Here is a 16,887-nt window from a genome sequence, read left to right as displayed (position 1 = left end):
ATATGTTTGTTAACAGCAGAAACGGTTTATGCATCAGCAACGCCACCATTCGTCCAAGTGCTCAGACCCTGCCTCTCTCTCTCTCTTTCTCAAGGCTTAAGTCCCACTAGTGGAAGAAATTTGCGCTCAGAATTTGCTAGAGACGCCAGTTTCTTTATGACTGCGCATTCACTTCTTTTGAACACTATTAGGGGCTAGTCATCCGTACGATCTTTATTGACTTACCAACATACCCACAGCTACAGTTAAAGCTGCTATCAACATCTCAAATCAGCCTGACATACACTGCAATGATAAAACTACATATTCTACTCGTTGAATTGTCCATCATATATCGCACTCTGGGTTATACCACTGAGGGTAAGATGTCTTCATTTTCTTTTACTTTATATAACAATAACATTTATCAGATTGAACATAACGACTTTTGCTGTGTTTTTGTACAGAACACATTTTTAAGTTGCATATAAAGTTAATATTACCATGTTTTGCATTAAATAAGCTTTTAGTGTAGAATAAAAATCTGTTTAGGCGTTTAGAAACTATTGAATAAATTTGTTTTAGCTGTTTTGTGTGATATACTTACAAAAACCTTTAGCATTAAGTTGCCCATCAGTCGTTTAATGTTCCTGAATCAATGTAAATTAATGGGAATTTAGACTTAAATTATCTGTTAACATTTTCCAGACACAAACATATAAGTGGCACCATAAACTGTTTTAACGTTGTATTTTTAACAAATTATGCTTACTTTTAAAGTGAACATCAAAGTCTTTAAACAACCAGTAAATTATTGACCCGAGCTCGCCAGCTGTGACAGTGCCCTAATGTGACATTTAAGCGGAAGCCAATTACTGTATGTAGCCTGTCATGAATGTCTATATTATACAAAAGCAAATGCACAAATGGTGAACAGGTCCAGTCAAGACTTGACTTTAAACGTCCATACTGCATTACGAGTTGTGAAACTGAATACAATGTTTTCGTCATACAGTAAAAATTGGAACATTAACCCTTTGAGAACAGCTACATATTAGGGCAGACAGTGCAGTTATGTATTGACTGATGAATGTTGAGTCACAGTCTATTACAACTTTATAGTCAGCATCAAGTATGAATCGCAGATTTGGGCATTTTTCCTTTTCCATTCATCTATGACTTGGAGTCTTGGAGTTTTTAATCTGCTTAGTTTTAGAGAATCTAGTCAGAAATGAACCAAGACTTTTTCATAATTTGGTGTATTATAAGTGATGCAAATGAAACGTTAAAACTCTTGAAATATTTAACTTACAACAGTTTGGTTGCTTGGGTTGTTTGGCTTAACAATCATTTCGTTTGATTGCTTTATTTTAACACTTTAGAAAACTCACACAATTATAGACTATACACTTCAAGAAAGAGCTTTAAATAGGTTTATGTATGTGAAAGTGGAAAACGTGTGTGAGAGGAAAGAATTTATGATGGTGGTTGTGCTTCATGGAAAATAAAACAGGGTGGTCATGATCCATTGCTCCACCACTGAGGCCACAGGACACTGATGATGCAGCTGATTCGCTGCTGTGATATGCGGCCAATGTTTTGATCCACTGGAATCCTTTGAATCTTTTCAAAGTTAAATTGGAGACCTACAAAGTCACTTGTGATGCTTGCTTATAGGCTCTGCCGCAATTTACCATGATAATAATGAAGTACATGAGGAGGAGACATACCACACCCCTGAGCTGGATTACAAACGTAAGTAATGATAATGGCTCACAAATTGTTTAATAGAAATGCAACAAGTATTTTTGCTATTAGTTCCACAGTGGTGCCCCACACTAAAGCTGTCCCATGGGGAGCTATCTTGCTCTTCCCCTCGAGGTGGCAACCACCGTAACACACTTGGGACAACGTGTTTGCTGTCCTGTGAGCGAGGATATAAACGGCTAGGACGCTCTTCTGTGCAATGCAGGCCCAGCCGCCGTTGGTCCGGAACGGCTGTCTGTCGGAGTAAGTTTACTTAAATCAAATGAATGGTGTCATAGGAATCGTGTCAGGGATGCAAGCCCTTTAATCTATAAAAGCCATGTAACTAGCCAGGTGCTGCAAAGATCAAAAAATAATTTAGACATGAACCATGTGTTTTACTGTTTATATTATGTCTGAATCTCTCAGAGGTGCGTTGCCATGTTTTGCCTCTGATTGACTACGGTATGTACAGTTGTACGCGTGGCTTTTTGATGGACTCCAGGTGTGACTACACCTGCTTGGAAGGCTACCAGATTGAGGGAGATCGCTACCGTGTATGCCAAGAAGAAGGAAAATGGAGCGGCACAGAACCCACCTGTGCAGGTGCAGTAACCTTGGGGAAAGTTACTTTTTTTTTGTGAAATATATTCATAAATTTTTTAACATTACAAAATTTTAAATCAAACAAAAGAACAAGAAAAACAAATAATTTATAAATCAAATAAAATTAACAAACATATGGCTTACCACCTCAGTAAATCAATTTAAGAAATAGATGAAATAGAAAATGACCTAGTCATATAAACCATGTATCTTACATATTTTGCTCCACATATTTAAACCTCATTAAACAAACCCTCTAATTAGAATAGAGGATATATCTAAGCCCATATATATCAGAAATGGGTCCCACCTTCTATAAAACATGACATCTTTATTATTGGACGCACAGGTTAGATAATCTAATGAAACATATTCTAATATAACCCTGTGCCATAATGACCTAGAAGGGAAAGTTACTTTTAAAAGTAATGCATTACAATATTAAGTTACTCCCAAAAAAATTGTTAATTGCGTTACTTAGTTCCTTTAAATGGAAAGTAATGCTTATGTTACTTTTTAGTTACTTTTTCTTGGCTGAGGCTTGATCTCTTTCAAGCCTTGCAGGTGAAAATTTCTGCATTCAGAAATGGCATATTTCATCATCACAAAAATGTCGAGATCTGGCCTGCCATCTCAGGTTCTGACTCAAACGGTACCCACACAGTCGTGTACGCATAGAGTGCATAATGTGACTACGTTTAGATTAATTCAGTAAAAAAAATTTTTTTAAATCAAATTAATTGAACTAAAAAAGGAACTTGCATTACTTTTTTGAAAAAGTAACTCAAATATTAATGTGTACATTTAAAAAGTAATGCGTTACTTTACTCGTTATTTCAGAAAAGTAATATTATTATGTAATGTACGTTACTTGTTATGCGTTACCCCCAACACAGGCAGTAACATTATCTATTTGGTCCAGTATATGAACACGCAAATGAATGTTGCGGGACATGCACGTTTAAATGTTTTATCACTTGGTCATTGATTAGTTCCAATGTATTAGTTGTCTTACAAATCAAACTGTCAAATTGAACAAAAATTGAATTTTTTCAGATCATGACCCTCCCAAACTGAAATGTCCTTTATCCAGAACGAAGGTAGCCGAACCGGGAAAACTAATTGCCACAGTGTCCTGGGAGCGCCCTGTTGCCAGAGATACTGCTGACAGATCACTAACGTATGTCTGCCATATTTTTAAAAAGCCACACTACTATGTTTGTCAAAATGAGAAATTATTCAGCTTTTTTGTTTTATTTCCCATCAGGGTCTTGCGAAATGGACCAGAGTCTGGATCAGACTTTCCTGAAGGAACGCATTTAATTCGATATAAAGCCTTCGACCAGGCTCGCAACACAGCAACTTGCAAGTTTACTGTGCAAGTTGAAGGTAAGTTCAGGAAAGGGAATAAAATCATCGAATGTTTTTTTTTTTTTACTTGAACTGCCATTTTCTTTCCTTTAGTGATACGGTGTCCAAAGTTAAAGTCTCCCATGCACGGCTCTTTGACCTGCTCATCTGATGGCAATAATTATGGGGCTGTTTGTGAATACATCTGTGATCCTGGCTTTGAGAGAACGGGGTTTGCAACACGTGTCTGTCAGCTCAACCGTAGCTGGTCTGATGAAGCAGCGGAGTGTGTATGTGAGTATCAGTTATGTTTAAAATAATTTATTAAAATATGCATGTTAATATTTTTACATTAAAGCAACACCAAAGAGTTTTTTTTAACCTTAAAATAACGTTTCCAAAAAAGTTTCAGTCGTTCATCCACTCGAAACAGGGTGAACGGCACTTTCACATTAGCTTTGCAGCCCTCTATCGGCCAAAACCGCACTAAAGAAGTTTCCAACCGCCGGGTCGCGGTCCTGTAGTTTGAGTGAAAACTACAAAAACTTGCTTTACGGCAGACCTACAATCCAATCAGAGCCAGCTATGCTGCAGTATTTACGACAGTGGTAATGGACAATTACGCTTTAACCTGTAGGGGGAGCAAAGAGCAAAAACTCTTTAGTGTTGCTTTAACAGCAGCTTCAATTGTCTGATGGTTGCATTAAATGTGAATTTTTCACAGTAATGAACATAAATACAGACGTCAGATCTGCCGGTGCTCTGCTTGACCAGTTTTATGAGAAGAGAAAACTTCTGGTCGTGTCTACTCCAGATAATGCAAACCAACGATACAAGCACCAGAACATTATTCTGCAAGTACGTCAGATAACTCCCGGAGACAAAAATATCTAATGTTTTAGTATTAACAATGCACAATTGTATGATTTTGACACAGAAGGCCGAGTGTGGTCTGGATCTGCGACACGTCACAGTTATTGAACTGTTAGGAACTCCACCTCGAGCAGTGGGCCGCATTAAAGAACAACGTCTACAGCCTGAGGTCATAGAGGATCTTAGGTAACTATCGATATCAGTTTTAACTGTGATACTGGCAGATGACAACTGCAATATTACAAACATGTGTTCCAGCCTTCTATTTCCTAATCAAGACCAGGCCACATTTTGATCAAATCCATATGACGATCTTAGAGGTGGTGGGGTCTACTGTATGTGCATGTTTCCAATTGAATTAATGATTGTTTTTATTATGTAACAGACAGGCACTGCACATCTCTACAGCATATTTCACCATGGTCCTGCTAGATGAATATGGTGTGGATCGGGAGCGCTACATTAACCCCACCTCTTCAGATGAGCTCTACTCGTACATAGAGGACTACCTCCTTACGGATGAGGAGCGAGAGAGGTTGGAGATGAACAGGGACTTCTGTGACTAACTTATTACTGATACATTCCACATCAGTTCCCGGCACTTGGGGCATGATGATGTTGTGGTGGGTTACTGTAAGAGACTCATGTCTGATTGTAGGAGCAAAACACATCTCAAACTAGAGTCATGGTTATATACACCATGCAGTCATTGTGTATACATGATCAGGTTTTAATCTGCAGGCGGAAATCTTTGTGAACATGTTTATAATGCTATCATATAGTCACAAAATTGTTTAAAATATTGAATATTTATTAAATGCTGGTAATTTTAAGTAGCTCCAACAATAGCATGCTCACAGTTTTGAACTAAACTACAGCATGATGACATAAAAATAACTTTTTTTACATGGAAATCTATGCCGGTAAGAAATATCACATGGGGTGTGTGTAAGTGTAATGACTTAAGCATTTACTGTGTCCTACATTTCAAATGATGTTGTATTTAAAAACATCCAGTGAGCTGGAGAAAATAAATATAATGAATCTACAGTATCAATACAGTATATTTCCACATTTTCTTTGAACTGCATTAAATCTGTTAAAATACAAAAGAACCTTAAAATGCTTTCTTTAAAAGTTTAGTGTCATGCAGAGCTACACATAAAAAACATCGTGTGTTTTGGAGTGTATCACCCCCCGTCTTTGATCCCTGGGGTTGGAGTATCCCACCATGTCCTTACTTGCCCCTTCCCATGGATGAGCGCAGTGGAAGAGTGCCCTCTGCCCAGGAGTCAGGGTACTGCATCATCTTTTGCCACAGTGAAATCTCTTCCCCGGTCGAATCTGCAACCCACTGCGTCTTTCCTTCATTCACAGTCACTGCAAGCATCAGTTTCAGATTATTTACTACTCAAAATATGGAAAGCTTTTAAATTTGGTGTGCTCAGTAGTTACAATAAAAAGAAACCAGACTGCAAATGTCAGCTCTAGAAGTGTTATCCATCCATAAAGATTAACAATAATCATAAATTATTATTTAAAACACATCTGCTTTAACCTGCTCCCAGGCTGAGACGGACTCCTCCCAGGAAGTCATTGCTAGACATGGTCTCTCTGTCCCAGATGGTGAGCTCTAGACACATGTCCTTCAGCTGCTCCAGACTCAAATCTTTGTACACAAATGTGTGGTCATAATGTGGGTTTGATGTCTTCTTAACCACCTGCGTCTTCCTCTTTGAAGTATTCTTATTTTTTGATGGCAGCAGATACCTGAGGGTATAGCATTAATCGTTTAACCTATTAAACTCTGTGGACCCGCCGGCACGTATAATATTATATATAAAATAAATAAATAAATAAAAGTTGTGGAGCACAAAGTTTTTGGTAAAATAAGACATTTTTATAAATTACTCCAAATTAAATGGACATATGACTCTTTTAAATTCAGGCATTCCCAACTCTAATTTATAATTCTAATTATTATGCAGAGTATATAATTAAAAATACTTGAAATGAGCAAAGAAAATGAATCAGCTATTTACAAACCCTTTCACAAATGTATCAATTGTGGCTCCAGATTTCATGACAGTCAGATTTTTGGCCTCTTTGATCAAGACGTGTAGCTCAGCACTCTCCTCCGCTTTGTTCTTTTTACCTTCATTAAATAAAGACATCATTTTATTTGTAAAACTGTTGCTAAGCTTTATATTTAATTCAAATCTATTTATATAGCACTTTTTGCAATGTTGCATTGTTTACAAGAAAATAGAGAATAGTAATCTAACATGCATAATGTAATAGATCTACACATATTTAACCTGGTTTGCTTACCTTTCCCCTTAAGATTCTCCTCATTTGTGTTTTTTGCCGTAACATACTTTAGTGAAATCGCCAGCTCTCCTTTGTATTGATCAAAGGGAGATGATGCTGTGGCTGCCTAGAAAGACGAACAGAAAGAAGGTCATTTAAAAGTTACTTTTGTCAGCTATATAGAGTAAATAAAACTATAACTACCTTTCCCCTAAGTTCCATACACTCTTCACTGGCAGATTCAATGTCATGGTTCTCCATTGGCACCTCCACCTCACCCAGAAAAACATTGCGGCCGAACCGACCGTTGTGCCAAACTGAGAGTTGTAGTGTGCGAGACAGCAACTGGGTGCGGCTGATAGAAAACTGAAACAAGAGAGAACAGAGATTGTGTATGAACATAACCTTAATAAAGTTGCTTTGGCCAGTATGCTAGTATATTCGTGCTTTGGCCAGTTTGTTTAGCATTAAGTGTGCACTGCACATTGTTGACTTCTGATTAAAACAGAGCAAGCATAAAAACAAATATTTGATATCGTCACTCAGTAATACAGTGTACTTACATCAGTGTCAATAGAATCCTCATTATATTGGAGTTTAGTAAGAAGTGTTTAAATTTACAGCTTCTGATGCATGGAATATAAAGAACGCTATTATTGCTCAATAGTTAGTATCTTATAGTAAAACTCAGACGAATCACTATTTTTTCACTTTTGTAAGTCGCTCTATATAAGTGGTTCTCAAATTTTTCAACGTGCACCCACCCTTGTGTAAGAGGCATCCCTTCGTCCCCCCAAAGAAAATTCATGACTTAAAAGGCAGGATAGGCAGGAATTATCTAAAAAAAACTTCTTTACAAATTTGTCTAAACTGTCTTCATATACCAGTGTTTCCCATACATTGATTTATTTGTGGTGGCCCACCACAGAATCAACACTGGCCCCCACAAATAGAATTTTCATGATTCCCATTTACATTTTTATGTCACTATTTAAAACAGCTTAATTCGGCATAAAATGTAATTTGATATATAATACAGATCAAATACAGATACAGATCAAAGAGTAGAAGTGAAACATATTTCAGGTGCCAACACTAGATGCAAACACGACATGATGACGTCAAATATATGCTAATTAGCGCGTGACGTCATCACCACCACAGTCTCTCAAAATCCTGTGGGAAACACTGTACCAATACATAATTAAAATGTAAGTACTCTGAAAAAGAGAGTATAAAACTCGAGTGTCTGTAGACCTCTCACGGCTGTTTTAAACAAAGCTAATTATTTCCATTTGGGACGAAACAAATGATTGGCTTGCGCGACTATCACTCTCTCTCGCGACCATGGCACCACCCCTGTTGCTATGGGATCTGCCCACACATGCGGACCCTGATTGATTTGAACGTGCACGAGGCACTCTAGGAAGAGCAAAAGTACGGCAGAGAAAGAGCATTCAGAATTCACAGTACCTGCATATGCAGTCAGCGAAGGCAAACGAGGCAAAAAATGAATAAACGAAAAAATCAAATGAGAGTAAATATCGCGTGGCTTTTCCTCGAGTCGACGATGCGGTAGCGGTATTGTCTCTGGAGTGTAGTCCTCATCAGAGTCAACAATGCTTTCATCACGGAAACTCTTACATGCAAAACACTGTATATTTTATGAATCTTCCTTGAAATTCCCCTTTATCACAGTGTAACTGATGGTAATAAAAAAACTTTTATCAATGCAATCTGTTTTTAGCTTTGTCATATAAATATAACTAGCTCGTTTGTTACCGAATCAAACAAAATATATTTTAAACATTACCAGTATCGATATGCTAGCTTAATAGTGAGTACTAAAAGCCATCCTATTTGTTTATATTCATAGTGATAAAGTTAGGTGTATTACTACATGTGATTGTGACATGATGTTCCTACATGTACCACGCTCTTTCCTCTCCGCTCGTCTCAGGTAAATGCTGCTTCCAGCAGAGCCTGTCAGCGTCGGGCATTCATGTGTTTTGAGGTGTGGCTTTAGAAGAAACCCAGAAGGGAGGGGGTGGAGTGAATGTAAATAATTAGCTGTGTTTAAAACAGTTGTGAGAGGTCTACAGACACTCGATTTTTACATTTTGTACTTACATTTTAATTATGTATTGGTATATAAAGACAGTTTAAACAAATTTGTAAAAAAGTTTTTTAGATAATTCCTGCCTATCCTGCCTTTAAACAACCTCAAACTTAAAGGGACACTCCACTTTTATTGAAAATATTCTTATTTTCTAGCTTCCCTAGAGTTAAACATTTGGTTTTTCCCTTTTTGGAATCCATTTAGCCGACCTCCGGGTCTGGCGTTACCACTTTTAGCATAGCTTAGCACAATCCATTGAATCTAATTAGACCATTAGCATTGCGCTAAAAAATAACAGAAGAGTTTGGATATTTTTCCTAATTAAAACTTGACTCTTCTGTAGTTACATCGTGTACTAAGACCGGCGGAAAATTAAAAGTTGCGATTTTATAGGCAGATATGGCTAAGAACTATACTCTCATTCTGGCGTAATAATCAAGGACTTTGCTGCTGTAACATAGCTGCAGGAGGTGCAATGATATTACGCAGGAGCCGAAAATAGCCCCCTTAGTAACTTTCAATGGCAGGGGACTATTTTCGGGCACTGCGTAACATCATTGAACAAATCTTGAGGTTTAATTACACAAAATTTATGATCAATTGTAAATGTATTTTATAAAATTGGGCCTCCGGCACCATCTTGAACCCCCTTCCATTTGAGAACCACTGGGTTAGATAAAAGCAAGTTCCTGTTTAGCTCAGTGGTAAACCAAAAGCGCATGGATTCAAACCCCCCCAAAAATGTATATATTGTAATGCACTGTATGTCGCTTTGCATAAAAAATGCATAAATGTAACAGTATCTGCTAAATGCCTAAATGTGAATGTAAATTTCTTGTTCTAAGCTGTGGAGAGTCCAATGCAAATATTGCTTAGCCCAAAATATTGTTTTTCCTAATCTCTATCCTCAAGCCAGTCTGACCATCTCACAGGAAATAAAACAATACCTTCAGTGTTTCCTTAAAACTGGGGTTGATGGTGTTATGTTTGATGGATGTTTTCTTCTTGCTCTTGTCTGGGAGGAGGTAAGCCTTCACATACCTGCAATATGTGACCACAGATTCAGCAAGTCAGTTAAGTTGAACAACTTTCAGAGTGATTTCATTTGAGTTGAACCCAATGGTATGATTCAGCAACGGAAAATAACTCCTACGACCGTCTCCTACAAAGACTCTTTCTCGGCAAAACACATGGAAATCACTATTTTGGCATCAGCTGTGTGGAGGCCCACTTACGGGTTGCATTTCTTTTTTGCTGCATCAGCGTAAGCCAGTCCTCTGCACTCATGAACCAGAATAGTCAGACTCTGACTAGAATCATTATAGGAGAGAGAGAAGACAATATCTCCACTCACTTCCACACTGTCATAGTCTCCCGCTTCACTGTACACACTCATTGAACTGCCCGAAGTCACCTGTGAAGCCCGGCATGTGTGCAAAATAGTTTATTTGGTTCATTCACTTGTTTAATTTGTAAATTATTATTACTAGAGAGTATTAAGGGCATTACCTTTGAGCTATGCAGACTTCCGTAACTACTACCTAATTTCTGTTTGTGTATATTCACCAAATTATCAATGTCTTCATCCTCTTCCTCATCATCCTGATGAAACAGATTTGTCACATCAATACAGTCACCATCCAATTTGTATTTTTAACAACACGAACAGAAATTAACTCACAGCATTGAGGCCAGGAACTGACTTGCTCCTGTCTCCCATTGAGGATACATTGCTGCTTTTTCCATCTTCACGCAAATCAAGTGTAGAGGCTGGCTTAATATCTATGAGGAAACATTAATAAACTTGAAATGAGTGTGGATGGAAAGCAGAGGTATGTTCTGTGATTATGGAAAATAAATATTCATATTATATTTACCTGACAGTTTGTGTACTCTTCTGACACTTTTCTTGAAAAGCCCATCCACTTCACGTAGGGAGTCAGGGCAGACACTTATGTGATGAATTAAAGAGGCCTTGTTTAGGGAAAGAATGGATAAACATGTAAAAGAATAGAGACAGATAAACAAAAAGAAAATACACACAGATAAAAACAAACCTTCTCATTGGCTGAGGTGGAGTGTGCAGGGCTGTCAGTGTTAGCGGTGTTTGCCAGACTGGAAACAGTGGAGCCTGCTGGACTACCCTTAACAGTCACTTCCCCTTTTCTCTGCAAATCAGAGGTTTGCATTACATTTCTACATCTGTAGTCGTCGATCTCTGTGTCTCTGACTAAAGCCTTACCTCTGGATCAGTGGAGTACTGTGTGATGATTCAGTTTCAGTGCGGTTGCTACACAAACTGGCTTTCTCGGCTGATTCGGTGTCACTGCGTTGCTGCTCCTGAACATCATTTCCCTCGTTTTTCTCACGAGGTGAGCTGAAAGAAAAACAAGTATGCACACTAAAACAACTATATTTGTTTATATGGCTGGTATACTGTATGCCAAATACAGTATCAGTCTAACGAAAACAATATAAAAGAAACAATATAACACAAATATCGAAGAGTAAAAATGGTAAGGAACCATTTTTTATTCTTCAATCCATTGAAAATGTAAGACTATGTGTGACCCTGCCTGTGAAAACCCAGCTAAAAGCATTGTATTTTTTTTACATAATGTAAAAACATTCTGTGAATATACAACCTCTAAATATCTTTAATTTTGAATGTCAAACATTGAAATCAAACTTTGATGCTCCAAATCTCATAATTGGATTTTAAGACTGTAGCCTGGTTTTCACAGGCATGGTCATAAATGGTTAGCATCAGCAATGATGACACACCTCCTGCTTGCTAGCGCGACATCCTTTATTCGTGGTTTGGGAACAGGCACAGCCTGGCGAGAATTCAATTCGGCCCTGCTTAACAGCAATTCCCCGGCTGTCTCACGCTTTTTAACTGGAAGAGATTTTAAAATATGGAGGTGACAATTTCACAGCCGTGTATAATGATTAAACTCAAAACACTGACAGGTTTTTAATTTTTTTAATCAATTTAGTTTCTCAGAAATTAAATTAAACACAGGATTAATGCACTTCTTACCTCCCAATTTTCCCAAAAACATAACTACGTTTTCCTGACAGATTTTCTCACCCTTTCCACTATCTGGCTTCCTGTACTTACCTCCCGGCCTCTTCCTGAGGGAAACTCGGACTAAGTCGTGTCCAGGAGCTTTAGAGAAGCGGTTAACTCTCTCATCGTAGAACCAGTCTCCAGTGCTCATCTTTAGATCGCTAGGGGGGAAACATTGAAGTCAAAGTTCAGTTAAACATTAACCTTTTCCATTAAGCAAGGCCCACATTTTCCGATTTGCCTCTTAATAGGAGTGCTTTTAAACGGCTTAAGGGGAGAACTAGGATACATGGGGTACACACTCACATCTCTTTGGCACACACTGTGCACACCCAAGATCCATTGGGTCGAACAGCTTGACATTTTTGGCAAACGAAATGCTTGCATGCCCTGCACTGGTTACTGTTGCTGGTCAGAAAGCTCATGGACTCCTGGCAGCGGCCGCAGCTGCGTTCGCTGTATGTCCCACCGCTGCGCTTGGCACCCTTTCTTCTGACTTCCAGTAATTCAGTTTTCAGCTTCCTATGAGTAGACAAATTATCATTATTTATTAGATTCCCCAGTCTAATACAGAACTATTAGACTTTGGGGGAAAAGAAACAAGATAGAAGTTACAGTTTTTGCGGGCACTGCCTAAATTAGTTGAAAATTATCTGCATATCGGATATCATCAAAAAAAATACAATATTGTGCATCTCTAATTAATCATGTTTAAACCTTATTTGCTGAACCTCTGTGGATGAATCCTCCTGTTATTCTGACTCCAGCTTAGATCCATAAAGTTACTATTCCCAGGCTGAGTCTTAGGCCCTTCTTACCCCTACCTCTTAGTTTTACACGTTCACGTAAACGTGCAAAACTAAGGGGTAGGGGTAAGGGGTAAGACAGAGAAGTGGGCCTAAATACTTGGCGTTTTGAGTCGGTGTGGAGTACGATTTCAGTGCTGTTTGATTTTATAGAAATGATATTATACCAAATATTATACCCTAACCCTAAAAGTACGCTCAGTCATTTAAACAGATTTGAAACACCAAGTATTTAGTGAGAGCCACTATTCTCATATGCTCACCGGTTACCATGGCAGCACTTTACATGCTGGAACCTCATTAACATTTAAAGTGACATGCACCAAATTGGGTCACTGTGAGCAGAGTTGTTTTTGAAGGCAAATTTGTTTTTTACACAACCGTTGAGGAATTTCAACCAAACTATGTTACAGACATTTCATGAAGACCCTAATAAGTTTACATTAACTTGTGGAAAATACTCAATGACTACTTTAAAAATGTAAATTTAATGGTTCTTGGAAATTATATTAATTACACTTACAAGTGTCATGAACAATTTTTGTACTGTTCAAAATGAATAATAATGACTAATCGTTTGCATAATAAAAGTTTATGTTTACATCATATATGTTTGTTTACTGTGTATAACAATTATGAATATATAAATAAACACAGATGCAAGTATATATTTAAGAAATTTTCCATGTGTATATACATTTTTACATTTTAGTCGTGATTAATCGTTTTGCAGCCCTACTAATAACATTGGAAATGTTTTTACCTCAAAAAATTCATATTCAGTAAGTAATAAGCTTTATTTACCCTGTTTTTGAGCCTTTATTTTAAAACACTTATTTGTGGGTGTGCCACATGGAAGTAAGTAGGAATTAAGTAGCTGTATAATTTAAGTACCTTTACTGATATTTTTTTTCATCTTACAATTTTTTTGTATAAACAGCAATTTTGTCTTTACTAGAGGACAGTAAAGTGTGTGTGTGTGTGTGTGTGTGTGTGTGTGTATTAATTTGGACCAGCACACAGCACATATTGGATGTCCTGTTATACTGCTAAAAAGAGTGTTGCTGCCTTAATCCAAAATATAAGGAGTTTATAACAGGACATAGTGGTAGTTGAAATGAAAATCACTCGTTCTAGTATTTATATAACTGGATGAACACTTGGTGGGACAACAGGGTGACATCACTCACTTCACACGGAGCTCCTCCAAGCGTCTAAGTTCATCATCCCGCCGTAAGACTTCCAGTATCAGATTTTGCTCCGATTCCGTCAGTGATGACACATCGATCTCCATGTTCTGTACCATCCTCACGTGTCAAATCCTGCTTCTAAGGAACGGAAAACAAACAAGCAAATGGGTCTGTATGCATTAAGTCAACAGTTTATTTCTTAAGTCAACAAGCAGATTATAGAAACTTGCTAACCCACATAAACTGTGTACTGAGCATTAATATACTTCTTAATGTATAAGTGTCACATACTGCAATGAGACACTATTAGAAAACTGTAATAATAAATCATAATACAAAAGCAAGAATGTGCCCTTTGCTTCTTGGAGATTGCTAGAATAGATGAATATATAAGAGTTACACAAATAAGTCAGTCCCAGCTGTTTGTTAAAAGGGTAGAGACCTGGAGACAGGGTAGTACTGACAAATACAGAGAGCAACCTTGCTCAATGTCTTCATGCAGTGTGGATGTCAGTGCTCCTTACACCTCCTTGCAGGAGTTGATTTATTAATACAGAGATGAGACATACAGCTCAACGTGCACATCAGTCAACTAGCAATGTCAATAACACTCCTGGCATCTACCACACCGAGCTCAGACTAGACGTGATAAAGGGATCTTCATCCAAAAATAAAAATTATGTCATTTTCTCATCCTCATGTTGTTCTAAACCTGTATGAATTTCTTTTTCTGATGAACACAAAAGAAGACATTTTGATAAATGATGGTAAGCACACAGCTGATTGTAACCATAATAATAATGGAAATATAATGGAATTCAATGGGTACTATCAATTGTGCGTACTATCATTTATTAAAAATCTTCTTTATTATTTATCACAATACTTCCATAACATAACAATCAGCGTCATAAAGAGAATCATCATAAATTTGGGAGTCAATAAACCATTCCCATATTATTTACAATTTAATAGCTTAATTAATGAAAAGTTCATAAAAGTTGAAAAACCTCATGAAAGTCAAAGGTTTATGTCTATTATCTAGCTTAGTGTCTATAAAGAGAAAATTAATGTGATTAATGTTATTACTGAATAAACAAACAAAAATATTCTGGTGGGAAGAGGGGGACAAGGGGCATGAGAACCATGTTTTGATTTGATGCCACTGAAACTGTGGACTGTAAATTATTAAAATTGATGGTTTGGGGATTAAATAGCTAAAGGGCAACAGTGACAGTGCCAGAGCACTGGAATGCCATCAGGAAAAAAGGAAAAACAACAAGCAGTCACAAGAGTTACCGCCCTTTGAGGACACAACCATGGGTGGAGATCCTTAGCAAACCTAGTTTGTTTAAAATGATGTACTTATATGATTCAACAGAACTATAAAAAAGTGTCATGGTGGCAAAAGTGTGAAAAAAGACAAACATTCAAACGCCCTTCAATTAAAATGGTCTTAGTGTCCAACAAAACAAACCCTCAATTACAAACTTTTCCTCATTCTTTACATGTTTGAAGAAAACAGAGAGGATTAAAGTGAGCACCATAATAAACGGACCTTCCCACAGCTTTACAGATAAAGACCTGAAAGTTTTGTGTAGTTAAGATATGGACAACATACAGCAACACAAAATTAATTAATTTAACCAAATACTATAATAGCAGGTTGTCTTGATATTACATTAATACTGTACTCAAATGTATGTGAAGGCAAACGAATAGGCAATATACAGACACATAAACAACACCTGTGTTTACTTTAAGATAAACGTGCACACTCGAGTTAATAAAGTAAATATCGAGGTTATACAACTAAAGAGACGCATAAGAAAGCATTGTGCTTAAAAGGAGAAAAGAAAGGTTCTTCTCACATTAAGTACTTAGTATTTAAACACTTACCAGTAAAGCAGGATTTGTCTACAGTCTTCTCTTGTTCCCTCCGTGCGCACTCTGCGCTTCGTCCAATAAGCTCCTCTAGGAACTAACGCAAACTTTTCAGTAACTGCAGCCCACACCGCGGAACAGGTGCGCGTTCACGATGCGCGCAAACGCCAGCGTTTCCTCCGGGAAGTCGATTGGCAAACGCGTTGTTCCGTGAGAATTGGTGCCGTTGTTATAGCAACCGCCATGAATCTCTGTCGGTAGAGATAAAATAAATTATCTACTCTGTAATAAAAACATTTGACACAACCTATCCAGTGCCCTTTCACATACACTGAAAAAATATTGTCTTTTGTCATCCAATACAATTATCTTAAAACTAATTGTATTTACTTATGGATATTTTAATTTCGTGATGTTTTTGTTTAAAATTAAAAAAGGAAAAGAAAAATGGTGTTCATTTTAATGGAGAGACAATATGTTTTTTTTTTACCTCACTGACAAATAGGTTATTTTGTATTAACTTTTATAAAATTTTGTTAAATTTGTGAAATCATGTCATTTTGCATCTCAACTGAATATAATTGTGTTTTTTACACAACCATTGAGGAATTTTAACCAAACTATGTTACAGACATTTAATGAAGACCCTAATAAATTACATTAACTTGTGGAAAATATTCAATGACTACTTTAAAAATGTAAAATTAGTGGTTCTTGAAAGCTATATTAATTACACTTACAAGTGTCATTAACTATTTTTTGTACTGTTCTCTGTGGTCGACTAGTAACTAGAGATGCAAAACGAATAATCATGCCTAATCGTTTGCATAATAAAAGTTTATGTTTACATCATGTATGTGTGTGTACTGTGTATAACAATTATGTATATATAAATACACACAGATGCAAGTATATATTTAAGAAATATTCCCATGTGTATACATTTTAGTC

General features: G+C 37.1%; 2 protein-coding genes across 2 annotated transcripts; one reads left to right on the top strand and one right to left on the bottom strand.

The window, feature by feature from the left end:
• Positions 1-20: 20 nt before the first annotated feature.
• On the top strand, positions 21-5,607 carry srpx2 (sushi-repeat containing protein X-linked 2). The gene is made up of 10 exons (XM_055177523.2): positions 21-360; positions 1,657-1,734; positions 1,798-1,989; positions 2,155-2,331; positions 3,388-3,511; positions 3,599-3,720; positions 3,796-3,975; positions 4,406-4,539; positions 4,619-4,740; positions 4,940-5,607. Exons 1-10 carry the CDS (start codon positions 291-293, stop codon positions 5,118-5,120), a joined length of 1,380 nt encoding a protein of 459 aa, XP_055033498.2. The 5' UTR covers positions 21-290; the 3' UTR covers positions 5,121-5,607.
• sytl4 (synaptotagmin-like 4) lies at positions 5,345-16,171 on the bottom strand. Its single transcript, XM_055177514.2, has 17 exons — positions 15,952-16,171; positions 14,053-14,190; positions 12,363-12,578; positions 12,108-12,217; positions 11,768-11,882; positions 11,226-11,360; positions 11,041-11,149; positions 10,861-10,957; positions 10,665-10,765; positions 10,493-10,585; positions 10,219-10,397; positions 9,931-10,024; positions 7,069-7,230; positions 6,886-6,991; positions 6,601-6,709; positions 6,113-6,324; positions 5,345-5,934 (listed from the first exon to the last, which is right to left on the bottom strand). Exons 2-17 carry the CDS (start codon positions 14,166-14,168, stop codon positions 5,792-5,794), a joined length of 2,097 nt encoding a protein of 698 aa, XP_055033489.2. The 5' UTR covers positions 14,169-14,190; positions 15,952-16,171; the 3' UTR covers positions 5,345-5,791.
• Between the last annotated feature and the right edge of the window lie 716 nt (positions 16,172-16,887).

Source organism: Misgurnus anguillicaudatus, chromosome 16 (assembly GCF_027580225.2).
Source record: "Misgurnus anguillicaudatus chromosome 16, ASM2758022v2, whole genome shotgun sequence".
NCBI classification, from domain to species: Eukaryota; Metazoa; Chordata; class Actinopteri; order Cypriniformes; family Cobitidae; genus Misgurnus; species Misgurnus anguillicaudatus.
This window is presented reverse-complemented; position numbering and strand designations above follow the sequence as displayed.

Bases quoted from the DNA above. Each gene is read 5' to 3' on its own strand.
- srpx2 (XM_055177523.2), top strand. From the start codon at position 291: ATGATAAAACTACATATTCTACTCGTTGAATTGTCCATCATATATCGC. The intron at 3,721-3,795 runs GTAAGTTCAGGA...TCTTTCCTTTAG, and splicing joins GTTTACTGTGCAAGTTGAAG to TGATACGGTGTCCAAAGTTA. The intron at 4,741-4,939 runs GTAACTATCGAT...ATTATGTAACAG, and splicing joins GAGGTCATAGAGGATCTTAG to ACAGGCACTGCACATCTCTA.
- sytl4 (XM_055177514.2), bottom strand. From the start codon at position 14,168: ATGGTACAGAACATGGAGATCGATGTGTCATCACTGACGGAATCGGAG. The intron at 11,883-12,107 runs GTAAGTACAGGA...AATCTCTTCCAG, and splicing joins CCTCAGGAAGAGGCCGGGAG to TTAAAAAGCGTGAGACAGCC. The intron at 10,025-10,218 runs GTAAGTGGGCCT...CACATATTGCAG, and splicing joins GCAAAAAAGAAATGCAACCC to GTATGTGAAGGCTTACCTCC.